The sequence below is a fragment of the Diadema setosum genome, chromosome 9 (assembly GCF_964275005.1).
Source record: "Diadema setosum chromosome 9, eeDiaSeto1, whole genome shotgun sequence".
Lineage (NCBI taxonomy): Eukaryota > Metazoa > Echinodermata > Echinoidea > Diadematoida > Diadematidae > Diadema > Diadema setosum.
This window is the reverse complement of record NC_092693.1, coordinates 8,354,123-8,371,274: the sequence shown is the minus strand read 5'-3', so window position 1 is coordinate 8,371,274 and position 17,152 is coordinate 8,354,123. Positions and strand designations below refer to the sequence as shown.

Genomic DNA, 17,152 nt, shown 5'->3' with positions numbered 1-17,152 from the left:
GATATGTGAACAGACAAGAACTTTCGGAGCGACAGAAACAAGATTAAGTTTGTCCAGGAATTGCCAGCAATGATACGAACAATATTAGCCTTAACCCTAATCAGGCTGGGCTTTTTTGGCTATGCTTCAGCTATGCTTCAGCTCTCGCCTATGGAACGCGTGATCGCGCCGAAAATCGGCACACGCAACGCCCGGGGTGTATACTATCAAAATGTATGGTTGCTTTCTCCGAAAAATTGTTCTTATATTTTATATCAATTAATTACATTGTACAGTATTCATCGCATAATCGGGCATCTGATAATCGGGAACCTCGCTTAAATGACATACGCTTCCCAGAAACATTTCCAATGCATGTTATTTTCACTGGATAATCGGGCGGTGACCTCTGATAAACGGGACAATTTTTCTTCAAGCGATCTTTGATTTCGTTGATATTCTACACAAAAAATCTACCAAAATACCGCAACAATATTTCAAAGATTCCCTATCAGTTGTCGTTTACATCGAACTTACAAAGCAAGCTTCGGACTGGTGTGTTTTGACCTCCGTCCATCCAGTACACGTACATGCATAGCCACGAAAGCACCGTGTATAAGTATTCATGCCATTGCGAAACACATGCTTTTGCGAACATTCTTCTCCCCTACATAAGCAAAGCCATGTGCAGGGAGAGCTAGAGGGTCGCGCCGAGGGGTAGCGTGGTTGTGTATTCACATGTACAGTACGTCAGTATGTGTGTGTGTGTGTGTGTGTGTGTGTGTGTGTGTGTGTACACTACATGTACATGTCGTATGCCGTATCAGTCAGACCGTGTATGGCGAGTGCTCATCGCGAAATCGGGCACCTCGCTTAAAGGGGCCGTGTTTGCTACTCCTAACCTGTCCCGATTATGCGATGAATACTGTATTGTAATTTATGCATAAAATCAGTTTGGGGCTCTAAATCACTTATTAATGTTCTAATTCAGCTAATTTCTTTTTAAAAATGTTTCTTGTATCATTCTCCTGAGACATAGGATAAAAAAAATCTGTATCGAAATTAATTTCTTATGTATTTGATTGTTTTTTGAATTTCTTATGTATTTCTTTGTTTTTCGACCTTTTGTTTTTGTTTGTTTTTTGGCCAAAATTTGTCACAGACATTTTTCGAAGCTTTATTATGCTAAAGTAAATTAATTTCGTCCATTCTGAGTCAAGATATGAATTTTTATGTGAATTAATTGAAAAAACACAATTTGCATTGGATTTGTACACAAAATCAAGTTTTGGAGCAATTTTGGGGTTGACAAATTTTTTTCGAACGGGCGTCGCGTTTAAACGGTAAGTGCGGGCGCAACAATTTTGGTCTCAAAAGTTGCGCGATACTTGAAAGAAAAAAGTCATGAAACATCGCGGCGGGAGCTTATCGCGCTGCGAAGATATTGCGCGAAACGTCGAGGGGGGGCAGATTCCGCCCCCCCCCCGCCTGATTAGGGTTAACAGAAAGCGGAATGCTCAAGTGCACATTACTGTAAAAGTGGTTATTTTCGCCTAATTTTTCACACTCATCTGGCTGAGATGAATTTCACGTTTTTAATTACACAGAATCTGAGATATTCATTAGTGGAACATATGACACGCAAAAAATATGTATGTGTTTTTACTTTCGAGCTGGTTTCTGGTCGTGTGAAATGAGCAAAAATTTCCACACCAAGAAAACTCCCACGTTTACAGTACCGGTACATGTTATATAGTTGGAAATTCTCTTTTAATTTTGTACTTGCAGAGACTCCAACCCCATGCACCTTCTGATCTGGAGATTCTCCCGCCTGAAACCGCTAGCAAACGGAAGACTCCAACTTAATGTGCGCAAAGCACATATCACGGGCGCGAAGTCCCTTGCGGTCTAAGGTTCTAGATGCTCCCTTGTGCTATCTAAGGCTTATTTTTCAAGATACAATGAAATTAAGTAAGAAATAATTTCAAGCGGGAGAAATTAAATCTCAAGCGGGAGAACGGGAGAGTCTGCAAAAATGGGCTTTCGGCGGGAGATCTCCCGTCGAAAGCGGGAGAGTTGGAATCTCTGTACATGTGATACTGTGATCAACGTTTTTTTTTGTCTGCACTAATTTAAGACAGGACAGCAATGTAAGACAAGATGACTGCATCTTATGAACAAAAACAGTGTGTGATGGTAAAATTCTTGAATGCTGTGACTAATTATCTATCAATAAACATTGGATCTTGTGTATTTTCTGTACCTAGCTCAAATATCAAAATCATTGCCATCTGAATGTAAGACAAAACATGGAGGTATACTTGTTTGTACCTCCATGGACAAACAGTGAGTGGTGAGCGTTGGATTGTTTTAGTCTTGGCCTTAACCCGTTGAGGACGAGTCCCCGAGTATACTCGGGCAGGTGTCTATGGGAAATGCGTGTTGTAGCAAAATCAAACCATCCTCAACGGGTGAATGAGGAAGGGCCAAGAGGAGTGACAGAGAGAACGAGCAGAAGATGGAGGGGAAGAGAGAGAAAACAATCGACAGAATTCTCGGTATTGCCAAAACACAAAAAACTTCTGCGCACGCTGCAGAGCCCCCGTCACAGATGCACTGTGGGATTCCTCAGTCACTAAAGTCATTGTTCGCTAGTGGAAGGCTTCAATGTGCTGGTGACATGATGAAAAGCGAAGAAATCTTCAGCAAAAAATACCCCTGGATAAAGACGGAACGTGACCAAGTGCATATGCAGCCAAACAGGGTGAAATTTGTCTCTTAAGCTATCCCATGATACATCTAAAGCAATGCTTGCTGCAAGGCACCCAGGTATTGGCGATACCAAGAATTGATATAACGGAGCAAGATGTCTGCCTGCCGGGGAAAACAGAACACAGCTTGCAAAAGGGTTTGGAAAGACACACACTCCTAACAATTATACCGACATGCACACTTCTTCATTCTTTTACAGTCTGAAAATTTATCTGATGTGAAATGGCATGTACATGCACATGCACACGCACACACATACACAGGCACACACACTGTAGCCTACTATGAATGGTTTCAAATGTTTCCTAGCATAAAATCTCCTACATCTTGACAGTGCACCCACAGGTCATAACTAGAAAAGCACTCGCGAGAGCACAGACCTCCGCCAAGCACCTCATTTCCACCCAGTACAATGTACCCATATACACACAAGCTGAAAATGGCCCATTTTCCCAATACATGTATAGAAGCCTTTTGTTTAAATGTCATCAGCTTCCAGCTACGTGGCACCTCACCTGAGTAGAGCACGCATAATAATAATTCTGGTGTGAAAGTTCACAAATTACAAAGGAGAAATATGTTACCATCTGATTTCTTTTTTTATTTCTTCGTTCCATTAATGAAAATGGATTTCATCTTCACGTTTCCTCTAAATCAATCTTTTCACAATAATGTCCATGTAACTCATACAATCACAGGATTTTCACACATATATTATTTGAAAACAAAAATCTTTCTACACCTTATGAGCTGAAATCAGATTTCATGTGGCATTTTTCTCAGCTTTAAGTTTTCCACTTTTATCCGAGTACATTGTAATGTGATGATGGCTCGCAAATGCATCGAGGCCTGCAGTGCCTTTGCAATACTGCTGTTGCTGGTAGGGTTTGAAATTTGAAGTAGGGGTTAAGTGCATTTGAGAAGTGGGGGTGAAGGTGGGGGTTGAAGAAGGGGTTTGGCTTTGGCTGGAGGAGTTGGAAAGTGGCTGAATTATCTCCTCCAAGCAGACCTGAGAAAGTGAAAGTGAATTTTTGGTACAGAATTTAATTCTCTTGTACAAAGTCAGCAGGCAGGCTTTATGAGAAATTTGGCATTTGCTGTTCTAATGTTATCGGAGGGGAACAGCAAACAAGCAACAACAACAACAACAACAAAAGGCAACTGATGACCTCACAATGGAAATCAAATGCACTCTCCAGAAAGCACTTCTACCATAGCATGACACAAATGCTCCTGGTGAGCTGAAATTAATTGCAAAGGGCAGCACACTGCATCTGAAAGTTAGATTTAACATCACAAAAGTAAAGGTGATGCTACCCAAGAAATTGTGCTGTATGTGCACACTATTCAGAAGAGAAGAAGATGAAGAAGAAGAAGAAAAAAAAAGAAAGAAAGAAGAAATATCAGGTCATGCATGTTGGATTGTTAGAAGGATCATAAATTCATCAGCTTGTGCCAATATGCATACTATTCCTGTATGGGAGACACAACATTGTACTGCTACACGTACAATCTTGCCATCACAGATGGTGTCCAGGCTACACTGTATGAGTTGTAGGTTTTGAATGCTATTCCAAAACAAGTTCAAGGGATTTTGATATGTAGGAACTCATTCCAGAGTCTGTATTCTTATCAACTGTCAAGGAAGAAGAGGTAACAGCTGCACAACAGCTAACAACATATGTGCACTTTCAAGATTTTTATTTCTGAAGATACTCTCGGCCCAGATACAAGGCAGGAAAGCCACATAGCTTGTACAAATATAACATTACTCTCAAGGCATCTTTAATACATGAAAATATTGTAAAGAGCTATTGCACACAAAACACAATTAATTGTCTTACATTCCTATCCAACGGTTAGGAACTTTTTATCTTTGTTACACACTAAGTCACTTCTTCAAGCACTGCACTTCCTCCAGAGAGAGGTGGATCTCCCCTTCCCATAAACAATTCCATTTAACCTGCTCACAATGATTTTTAAAAGCCCATAGGCTTAATTATAGTACCCACAAAGTTCCTGCAAGCAAAGGGGAAAAGATGTACTTCACAGCTAGTGGTTTGCCTATCCCAATACACCAACCAGGGAAACCTTGTGATACCAAGGACCTAAAAACCGAGACAATTACCTGTTATATGAGGTTTCTCACTATATCAGCATTAAAAAAAAACAAAAACAACAACAAACAAATGAACATAAGGAGTTGAGGACTGCAAATCACCTTGGTATGAGAGGATTTTGATATATCTGACCAACTTATGAGATTCATGCTACTCTGCATTTGTCAGAGATGAATGAACATATGCATTTTTCTTGCAGCTTACTGCCATGGGTTCCCCCCCCCCCCCAAAAAAAAAAAAAAAAAAAAAAAACATATGCATTTTTCTTGCAGCTTACTGCCATGGGTTCCCCCCCCAAAAAAAAAAAACAAAAAACAAAAACAAAAAAACAAACAAAAACAAAACAAAAACAAAACAAAAAACAAAACAAACAAACAAACAAAAACACCCTTGTCTTTAACATACAAGTCTGTTATTACTGTATTCGGCAAAACACAGTTAACCTCACAAAGTCCCCACTGCAATGTGCATCAAAAATCACACTTTAATCAGACAACTCATGAAATGGGTTGGCCAAATACAGCATGTAAAATGAACATCTATCCTCCAGTCCCACAATAGTTGATCTACATGGTAATACTGTATTTTGGGTAACTACACCCAGCTTACTATAACTGAATCTTTCAAAGTAGTACTAGTAGATAAGATAGTCCTCCACCAAAAAAAAAAAAGAAAAGAAAAATGCAAATACAAATACAAATATAAATCAAATCTATGATGACTCTCAATCAAAATGTAAAAAAGGCGAAAGTTGTGTTTTGATTCTGATTTTGACAGATTTAACATACAAGGCTTATGTACCCAAAATTATGTGAAAGATCGGAATAAATTCTACAGTGTAGCATTTTTAATGCTACACAAGAGACTACAACATGTTAGTTCAGAAAGTCTATACACCCATCAAATACACAATGGAGTCAGAAAAAAGAAAAGAAAATCACTCTCATTTGTGTCATATGCTCCCTTTTTGTGCTTATTGCCAGTCGACAGGGTGTGAACTGAATAGAGAACAGGGGAAAAAAAAAATCATTGACATCTCGCAGGGGTGGAGGAAAGTACCCACTGCATCTGGTCTGGCAGCTGGTGCAGCAATGCAATTACTACCTCTGGGACTAAACCAATGCACACAATGGATCATTTGCACAGGACTTTATGACAGAATGTGCTGGATTCACAAGATACAGTCTTACGTTTGTGTGTTTTGATGTTTGTGACTTTGTATCGCACCATTCATGCGGCTGGCATCCACATCATTACACACTTTTTATGGTAGATCACCTAGTCTTTACATAGACTGTACACGTACATTACAAAAACATAATTGCATGGTCATGCATTACAACAGCCACAAAAATTTGGAAGGGCTCATTTTCCAGGAGGGCAGAAACATGCTTTATTTAAATAATAGTAATGGTTATAGTACTAATAATTATCATTATATGGAAAGTTTGTCTAGCGTCTATAATATTACAAAAGCCTTTCAAAGCACTTGGCAATTACAGATACATGTATATTATGAAATTCACACCAAATTTGAAAATCTACAGTGAAAAAAAAAAGAGAAACAAAATTTTAGACTGACTCAGCTGATTTTGGTGCAATTTGGAAATTCTACTCTGCATCTATGCTTAATGAGCTTCACATTCACTAGAACAATGCTCTTCCATGTTACAAAGTTAATTTGCAGGGTATTGATACACTCTACATCACGTTTTTGCCCCACACAAAATGAAGGGTGACTCAATGCATTGGAAATAGAAATACAATTGTACATGTAACTTTAAAGCACTTACCCCTTACTCTAAAGTGGCAATCCTACATGCCAGTGGGTTAGAAGTAAGCAATTTCAATGACTTATAAACTATTTTTAAGTTGACAATCTCTTCTTTTAGAGTGTAATCTAGGTATGATATCTTATCTGGTAAATTTTAGTTGCTTTTGCCATGTATGGTCACATATGGGCATCACGGCGATTGGCCATCAGGCAGTACCTGAGCGATGACCTGAATGTTTGATGCGTCAGGGAGAGTAATGCCTGGCATTTGGTACGTTAGGGCTGACACTCCATTTCCAGAAATGTCGCTCATGGTGTATGTAAGGTCACTGGAGGGCACATCTGATGTTGAAGACTGTGAAAAATCAATTGACTGCAATGTCAAGGACTGAGAATCATTCAGAAGGACATAACTGACAGCAGAAGGTTTGGAAGTGATGCTCTTGACGGTTTGTGCCACTGACGAGGTTTGTGGGTTTAAGAGACTGTCGGCGATCAAGAGCACATCCTTGGTGTGCTCTTGGGTCTGGTGATTCTCAAGCGCCTTTGGACGAAGGAAACCTTTGTCACACAGCTTGCACGAGTATGGGTAATCTTTGGTGTGGTACAAGATCTCGTGATCTCTTGCACTGTCTTTGCGGTAGAAGCTCTTCTGGCAGAACTTACAAGCAAAGGGTCGAACAGCCATGTGGGAATTTTGATGATCACTCAGTTTGTCCTTCCTCGCAAAGGTCTTCCCGCACCCCGGGTGATCACAGGAAAATGGCTTCTGTTTGGAGTGCACAGTGTTGAAGTGTCGAGTTAGCTTGTTCTTGAATAGAAAGCCCTTGCCACATTCGTCGCAGGTGAAAGGCCTCTTGGTGGAGTGTGATGCCATGTGCTTCTTAAGGTCTCGATCTGTCTTGAAGCCACCACCGCATATGTCACAGAGATATCCTCGGGCATCTTGATGGCTCTCCATGTGCAGTCTCAGCTGGCGCTTGCTGACTGTCAATTTTCCGCATTCCTCGCAAGTATGCTTGTGGGGATTTGAGTCCAGGTGCTTTTGCAGTCGGTCCTGTGATGGGAACTTCATCCAGCAAACACTGCATTTGAATGAGAGCTGGGCATAGTACTGCCTCATCCGCCACTTCCTGATTCCTTCCTTGTACTCTACCTCCACATCCCTTGTGTGTCGCATGCAATGGCGGCAGCAACACTGGAACATGAGCTTGTCAGAGTGCGATGTAATGTGCGCACTGAAAGTATCTATATCAACAAAAGTTTCAAGGCACTTGAGGTCACGGCACTGAAATTGTTTCACCATGTTGTGCTGCTCATACATGTGTTTTGAGAGGCTCTTACGGAGGAACCACTTCACGCACACTTTGCACTTGAGCTGTCTTGAGTTGACTTTAACTGAGCTTGAGTGTTCCTCCTCCTCCTCATCACTGTCAGCAGTCTGTACATCCTCACTGTCATTCTGCTGTTCAGTCCCACCTTCACGATCTCCCCTGTGGGCAGCCTCACTCACACTGGAAGTAAAGGCATCTAGACATTCGTCACCTGCTGTGCTGTTGAGCTGCCGTTTTGGCATCAAACCTAGAGCAGCAAGATCAACAGGGGAGAGTGTCATCTTGTTTTCCCTGTCTAGATTCTGATTTGATGAACCAAGGATTGCACCCTCATCATTTCGCCTGCTTGGATGACTGTTACTCTGTCTTTTACTTCTCCTGGGTTTTTTAAAGTCCTTGTTGCTACTAGGATTCTGAAAATGTGTTCTGTCAATCTCAATCCAAACTTTGTGGCTCTCGATATGGGACTTGTACTCTGTCCTTTCACGGGATTGATGCCTACACAGCGGACATTCATAACGTTTCCTGTTTGCACACCTCCTTTCATGGCGAAGGAGGGATCTTGTGGCAACCATTATCCCACACTCGCGACAAAGATTTGTGCTGTCATCTGTGTCCCCTCCCTGCCTCTCAGCCCCTGCATTGTTTTGCTGACTCCTGTAATAATCTTGCCTGTGTTCATCTCTCATGTGCTGCTGTAATTCTTTTGCTGAACTGACCTCTGTCCCGCACAATTTGCACAGTCCCCTCTTGGCAGGCCTCCCCTTTCGCTTTCTGGTGACTGGCGTGTCTTTGTCACCCTTCTGATTCTTCAGGGCATTCCGATGCTTCCTGGTGCTCAGGTGCTGCTCCAGTTTGAAGCGACTCAAGAAGTTCAGGTTACATGGCTTGCAAGAATGGTCTGGACGTTTTCTCCTCGAGGACACCCTGACAGACGTGTCTGCTTTGGAATCATGGCTTGTGTCGGCATTCAGCTCCTCATGCTCGTGTGCGGTGTGATGCCGCTTTTGGGAGTGTGTATCTGGAGGTGTAATTTGGGTGAATGAAGTGAGGTCTGCCTGAGAGGCAGAATTGTTCTTCTCCTCTGGGTGAGACTCGTAGCCCTCCTGATTCGACATCCACTCCTGGCTGAGATCGCACTGCCCTGTAGCCGGGTCCAAGACTTGCTTGTTGGTGGCAGTGAGGGCATTGAGGATGTCTAGTGTCAACTGCGAAGACACCCCCTCCTTGTCACTGGCCTTTGTGGTGAACAGTTCACTAATGGACGGAGACACACTGGAGATGTTCCCATTTCCCTCCTCTACATCTTGCATTTGAGAGATTGCCTGAGAATCTGCATCGCTCATCAAGATTCCATCCAGAACATCTGAAAACAAACATATGGTGCACAAATCAGAGTGCTGCTGAGTTTTGAAAAAGAATGTTGCTGTACTGTGTGAGACCTTGACAGGTCAAAGCAAATAAAAGCATTTCATGGCTCATTATTGACATAGGGTGGGAATGGTATCACTTCGTCTGGCATATATACTAGAGTGAGATGATTAAAGTTATGATATTGTAGAAAACAAACTGCCAGTACTGAGAGATTTTTTTTTTCAGAGAGAGATTAAAAGTGTTATCAACATTTTGTATTCAGAGAGCAAAAAAAAAAAAAAAAAAAAAAAAAAATTACTAGAAAATTTCTGTCATTAATTTTTGAAAGCAGATGTTGATTTTTCTGGCTTGAAACAAGAATTTGTACCATTGTTATTACAATGTTGCAAAAAGATTAAGAATCTTGTATGAGTGAGACTACAAGGCTTTACATGATAGATGTGATAGCATCTTGCAATGTCAACCACTACCATAGCAACAAGTAGAATTCTGCATGCCCATTGACTGCTGTCATGATATTTGGAATTTTAGGCATATTACTAAATGGGATGTGTTTGCAGCTAGGCCTTGCTCAACATCTACAGACACCAACACAAATTGTATGCCTTGAATGTTGCGGGAGTATGATAGTTGTTCAACGATGTTACATTCTGCATTTTTTTTTTTTTTTTGGGGGGGGGGGTGAAGGGGTTTGCAGTAGAGCCAATTCGATAGTTTGTGCAATTCACAATTAACTTATCAATTTCTGGGGTAATTTTGTCACAGAAATTATCACCTTGTGCCCAGCAACTTGGCAAAACTCTGAATTACATTGCATACCCTATATTGGAGAAAGATGAAATGGAACTGCCAGTAATCAAATTCATTACACGCAAATTGTATGCACCAAATCTGGGAAACAAACAAACAAGAAAGACTTATGACCAAATTAAGACTCAAGTGCAAGAAAAATGTTATTCCATCAAATGAAATACTAAAGTGAAAAGAAATCTTAAAAAAAGAAAGAAAACACAGTCTCACACCACAGAAATATGGCTTCTGGTACTTGACAGGAACAGAAAAGTTTATTTTCTTGTCATTTATGAACATACCAAAGGCATGAATGCTGAACAACATGTGAGTTCAATTGGGAGAGAGGGTCCCCACCTGAAGCTACTACGTGGTCTCCAACAGCTTGCGATGACTGGTGGTCGCTGTCGCCCGCCTTTGGTTTCCTCAGCTTCTGGCAGCTCTTGTCTTTCTTGTGCTGCATAAAGACAGTCATGTCTGTGAACTTCTGCTTGCACCGACCACATTCAAACACGTCCTCCTCATCTGTGTAGTGATTTAAGCAGAGGCAATCGGAACTATCAAACTGTGATCTTCTACAGCAAGAACTCCCTTATTTACCTACAAAGGTTTACCCCAAATTGGATTGGCTAACAACCGTAGTGAAATATCCAGGAGAGTAAATGCCTCCTGTTTTGTGCCGGGTTGGTGGTGGTGGTATTACAATGTAGATGTGAGTGTTTGTGTGTGTGTGTGTGCGTAGGGGGGGGGGGGGGGGAGGGAGGGGTAGTTAGTGAAGATGCCAAGGGAATGGCTAGCCTTGAATCAAGTTGATTGCAAAGAATGAAGTAGAGGAGCTTTGTACCTGTACTCTGGCATTCACATCCATTATCTACATTCTGAGAGCTACTGTTTCTGTAGATGGTCAAAATTTCAAAAAGAGATGGAACAAGGATTCAACCATTTCTTTTTTCCCACGGAAATTTGTAACAGGTGCCCATGAAATGAGAATTTATTACTCTTAGCTGGTGGGTATCATCAGCATTGCTCATCACTTATGCTACTGACATGCCTGAAATCAAGGAACTGGTACACTCGAATTATACGATACTTTAGAATAAGACATGAAATAATGAGGTTATAGAAGTCTAACCACAAATTTCTGATATATAATTTAGCAACAGCAACAATTTTTCAAACCCAATGAGGATGAGCCGATTTTGTTATTTTACATATTTCCTATAGACACCTGCCCAATTGTGGTTGGGATTAGTCTTCAATGGGTAAAGAATAGTAATACTTGAACTTTACCAGAAATTTTACTTTGTTACTCAAGGCAACAAATGAAAGTTAGCTACAGTTACACTCACCTGAGCTCATTGTAGACCCTGTATCACTCATTCTTGTCTTCTTGCTGATGTTTCTATATGAGGAACACATGAAGGAAAAAGGTATGAATTGGCAAAATAAAGTTAAACCTGTCTAAGCTACCATCTGTCTCTGCATTCTCCAAAAAAGAGAAACAATTGCTTCACTACCCTGTGTTTAGCATTCCATATCATATGTAATACAGGTAGTGGTACATTTAAGGTCCCTTCGTGGTCAATATTTCAATGTTTATGTGCCCATAGCCTTCCAATATACTATTTCGTGTGTTCCTGTGTCACCTCTCTTTTCTGCCAGTGTTTCAGTGAATACCATTTCACAGCCTTTATTTGATTTTTTCCTTGTGCAGAAACCCAGATCTACACAATATCAAAACAATAACTTTTTCTGCACTTGTTTAAGTCCAAGATATGTTGAAATGCAATGCCACACATCTTTTTAAAGTTGTTTTAAATGGAGTAAAAACAGGCAGAGAGTAATATTACTTCTGTGCTGGACATACATCATTTGTACTGCAAGATGTTATGGTTTCACTTTTTTTTTTCTTGAAACAGTGAGCTTCTGTGAAACACCCCATTCAAAATGTGTGAGTGAACACACAGCTGGTCAGGCTCAGATTACACTGTTATTTAATACAATGTAGGTAGAAGTGTTGAAATCATATCACTGAGTTTTTCTTCAACTCTCAGAAGTTTAGATTTTTTTTTCTTCTTCTGAGACTACATATTAGGCAGCCCTTCAATGTCCAACCCAACATTGCCCACTGGAGAAGAGAACAAATGAGTAGGCATGGAGGCCTATGGCTATGTGCATCACATGACTCTTTTCATCTCAATAACCCTGCAGCTGTTGATGTGTTCAAGAAATACCAACATATATACTGTATATACCATGCATTTTATACCCAGTCATTGGGTGTCCGGACAGGTTGTGGGATCGGACGCGTACTGTAAAGTGCGTCTGGTTTGACAATGACGCGCCTACGTAAACAGTTGTTTGTCAGTGAGGAGCTGTGTGTAAATGCGTATTCAAAGTAAAATATTTGAAGTCAGTATGCGCGTCTTACGTGTCCGGACACCCAACCCACTATCCTACTTTTGTCTTCAGAATCCAGAAGGAAATACAGTTGAACCTCTATTATCCGGCCTCCCTTTATCCGGATCTCTCTATTATACGGACGCAACCTCGCCGTGATTTTTTTTTTTTTTTTTTTTATAACTACGGGAGGAAAGGGGGATCCCCAACTCCTTGAGAACTCCTACTCAAACACACATGAATTACATATTACTTCCAACATGATTAACATACATTACATCAAATTTCCTTCCATATTGCTTTCCCTCAGACATTTTAACATCCCCAAACATCCCCAAATGTAACAATGAAAAGGTTGCAGTATACACATTACTACATGTGGTACTACAATGGGCTCCATCAGTACATGTGTATGTATATGTACATGTGTAAAGCATTGAGTCTCCCGTATCCGGCCAAATCCCTTATCCGGATGAGCCCCGGTCCCGACTTGTCCGGATACAAGAGGTTCAACTGTAGTACTGTAAAAGTGGATATTTTCGCGCCACTAATTTTTTGCGCTTAGCCGGGTAAGAAGAGTTTCGCGTGTTTTTAATTCTGCGGAATCAAGACATCACGCACAGGAACAAATATGGTAAGTAAAAATATTTGCGTGCTTTTATTTTTCGCACTAGTGTCTGGTTGTGCAAAATGCGCGAACATTTCCACATTTACAGTATGATACAACAGCCAGAGCAAGACATGCAAGTTTCTAGTCTCTTGTATTCATACTGTAAAAATGGAAATTTATGTGTAAAAGTTTTCATGCTCAGTCAGGTAAATATGAATTTCACATTAATTCTGTTGAACCACAGAGATAAAAATATAATAGGCGCATACTACAAGCAAAAAAATTAATTTGTGAACTTTCATTTTTGTGCTAGTTTCTTGTCACGCAAATAAACTGCACTTTTTTTTCTGTCATTTGACTTGATCAAACTTAAAGTTTAGTACTTGTTGTTTCATTTGAGCTTTGCAAGGTACATGTATGTACACTCAGCAAAAAAAGAAAGTAAACGCTTTTTCAAGTTTAGATTTCTCATAGAATATTTGGCTGAAAGCTGTGTATTATATACCATATTGAAGGTAATTGAATTGGCTATCAACCTGGTAGGTCAACAAAAAGGGAAACTTAAAACATGAGTGAACACTATTGTTTTTCTCTTCCAGGGCACAAAAGCAAAAATTGCAAAACTGAACAAGTTGTCATTCATGCCTACGTGCTCTTCCATAGAACAATGAGAACAAAAACAAATTTCACACAAAAAGAAACATGAATCAAGTTGCAAAAACAAACCGTTGATCTCTATGATATCTTTATTTACCTAAAAGACCAATGAAGGCTAAAAATAATGGAGGAAAATAAAGCATCTTATGTCAAATCTAAATTAAAATGAAATAAGAGAAGTAATAATAAAAAAAAAATGGTACAAATTTGAGATTTTTTTTTTTTCAAATTAGGAAATTGTTAATAATGTTTGGTTCTTGAAATTGTCACATGGATTGTAAATCACTAGTTTAAATGAAATAAATAAAGAAATTCTGCTCATTTAACCATCTTTATGCTTTTTATTCCCTATGTCATTTGAAGTTTGACTTGACAGAAAATTCTTACTTTTCCCCTTTAGTTTCCCACTTTGTTTTTCTTTTAGGTAATAACGAGATAAAGAGAACAAAAACTTGTTTTTATATTTCATTCATGCCTCTCAATGTTTTAAACTGGACTTTTGTTATCAATGTTATCGTGAAGGGCATTTGCAAATGAAAGAGAACATGTCAATTTTTGCAATTTCTAATTTTGTGCCTTGGAGGACAAAAACGAATGTGCTCACTCAATCATAAAATTTTCTTTTTAATTAACCTATGAGCTTAACAGCCAATTAAATTACCTTTATTACGGTATATAATACATTGATTTTCATAAAAATCTTCTATGAAAAATATGACCTCGAAAAAGTGTTTACTTTCTTTTTTTGCCGAGTGTACATATAAACTCCCCTGTCCTACAAAGTGCAAACAAGCATCGCATGAACAGCACAGGTATATACATCTATGACTGATCGTTTATTTTTCGGTAGACTCCTAACTAGACTAAGTAACCAGATATAGAAATTTAGAATCACTGTAGTTGTTGCTCTATTAAACAATACAATAATTGTCTCTTCTAATCTGTTTGAGTCCAAAATATATTAATAAAAATTACAAAAATTACGATAGATCTAAGTACTAGAAAACTGACATTCCATTGCACTAGTGCTGAAAATGAATTCAGTTGACTGTAACTGACAAGACCTGATCTAAATTTACAATGTGTAAATGTGTCGAAGTACAGTCGGTAGGCCCACTGATGCACGTGTAACTGCGACCAGCCCGAGAATGCTTCCCATTTTGGCTCCCACATCCACAGAGTGCCAGTGGTTCAACTTTTACAATGCAGCACCCACCCATGCCCCGGGCCGGGCTGGGGTTTTACTGATGTGACGTAGCACTGAAAAGTTTAACATACATGTAGAGTTAGACAATGATATTTTCTGTGCTGTAATTTTACCTGATAACTCTCACAAACACTCATAGTTGACCGAAGCTTGAAATGATTAAGAGAAGATATGCCTTCTTCAATACTAACCGCTAACGTTACGTCGTTAGCCTTCATCTGCAATGACCATCATAACACAGAACAAGCACTGTACCGAGTCTAATGATTACAGACACAGTGTCACAGCTAGCCATGTTTCAAAAACTAATACTATAAATAGACCTTGTAGTACTAATGTTAGTAGTAACATGTAAGATTCTAAATTGTTATCCATCCCTACAAGCGCAAGAAAGAAGAGTGAAGGCACAGCTCATCGCTCAGGTAGCAATGACGTTCAGCATTTGAATAAGAACTCCATGATCACTGGCACTGCTACACTGGCATTGCCATTATTGGCATTACCATGATTATTCGTAGTTAGGCTTGTTATATCGACATGCAGACGCAAACGCATTGCATGAGATATTGTCTACTTACTAGAATGTTCTAGGTCTTGACTTAAACAGTTAAAGCCCTTTACTGTAGTATATGCGTCATGGATATACATGTCCTTTGGGCTATCCTGGGTTGGAAATTTAGGGTACTTTGTACCAGAAGAATCACATATACTGGACCCATATACTCTAGTAGATTAAATACTCCCAGCTGAAATGGTGGTTGTGCGGTGCTTCTGAATGAAGGTACCGCGTATACGATATACGCGTACCGTATATCATACCATGAAGCTTGCTTGATTGGTTGTCGTTGTATTCCAGCAAGCGCAGTCCATACACTGAAATCATTGACAATACAGTACTGCATGCATATGCCGTCAGAGCTGCAGCAGAGAGGTAGAGTACACGTATGGAACGCTATCTCGACTCAAATTATTTTATGCAATACTCTGTTGATGATTATCGTTTGTTGGTGCCGGTTTGTTTGTTTCTTATACTCAAAGCCCCCAATTCCTTCTCGTGCTAGCTTCACTTGCCGTTCGGGTCCCGTACTCGTTTTTCCTCAGCTGGCATCCTACACCCGTATAAATGTAACACTAACTATACACAGCCCAGTCGCTGTACATGGTACGTCGCGACAGGGCTGTACGCGCGCGACCACCAACCACTAGGAGAGCGACGTAATCGTATTACGATAGCTTTGAATTTTGATACTTAACATCATTTTCGTCACCTCAAACTCAACGAGTATACTTTTCAATATTTACTCTACATCTGATGCTATCAGTATTCAAATGTACGCAATGAAACTTACCGAAATTGATCATCATATCCAGCATGTCCACACGGTACACAATCTTTCACGCCAGGCCTAACTATACACAGCCCAGTCGCTGTACATGGTACGTCGCGACGTACCGACGGTCAGGAATTGCGCCAGAAAGTGTCATTTATTTGTTCCACGGACTTATCGCAAGTGGTCTCCATGGACCCAGTGTGGCGAACTATTCTTCTGTAATAGAAACATGCATTTAACGTGAGTAAAGTATTCTGTTTAAAGGAGAAAAGTATACATTTTCCTAAGTTTTGTAGTGCTAGTTGTGTTGAGGTTCCTCACTTTGAGGCTGCATGCCGCGCTCGTCAGACGCTGTTTTCGCATAGCGTAACAGCGTCTGGTCGGGCTAATGTAACACCAGCTCAGTGAAGGAGGTGAAGGAGCAGGGACGTGGGAACAGACATCCTTCCTCCTTTCATAATGTGTTCTTCTCAGGGCCAGCGCTGCGTTTATAAAAGTATGGAGGGGAGGGGGCACTTCAAATTTCTGGTCCCACTTCCTTTATCACATGATGAGCAAACATGGCTGAAGAGCAATTTTCTTTACCATTTACAGGGTAAAAAAAAGAAAAGAAGAAACAAAAAAGTGTGTGTGTAGTATGTGTTGGGGGGGGGGGGGGGGCATGCAATCAGTACAAGCTCCACGAAGAAATGCAAACTGCTCTGTGCCCATCCACTATCAATTGAAGCAGTCAATCAAAGAGCAATAAAGACTTCACTGGTCTCCCTTTTGCTCGACTTTGTAATCCACGCATTCCAGACAGACA

General features: G+C 40.2%; 1 protein-coding gene across 1 annotated transcript; it reads right to left on the bottom strand.

Annotated features, from left to right (window-relative positions):
* Window positions 1-6,368: 6,368 nt before the first annotated feature.
* LOC140232809 (uncharacterized) lies at window positions 6,369-11,010 on the bottom strand. The gene is made up of 3 exons (XM_072312925.1): window positions 10,987-11,010; window positions 10,500-10,707; window positions 6,369-9,345 (listed from the first exon to the last, which is right to left on the bottom strand). Exons 1-3 carry the CDS (start codon window positions 11,008-11,010, stop codon window positions 6,836-6,838), a joined length of 2,742 nt encoding a protein of 913 aa, XP_072169026.1. The 3' UTR covers window positions 6,369-6,835.
* Between the last annotated feature and the right edge of the window lie 6,142 nt (window positions 11,011-17,152).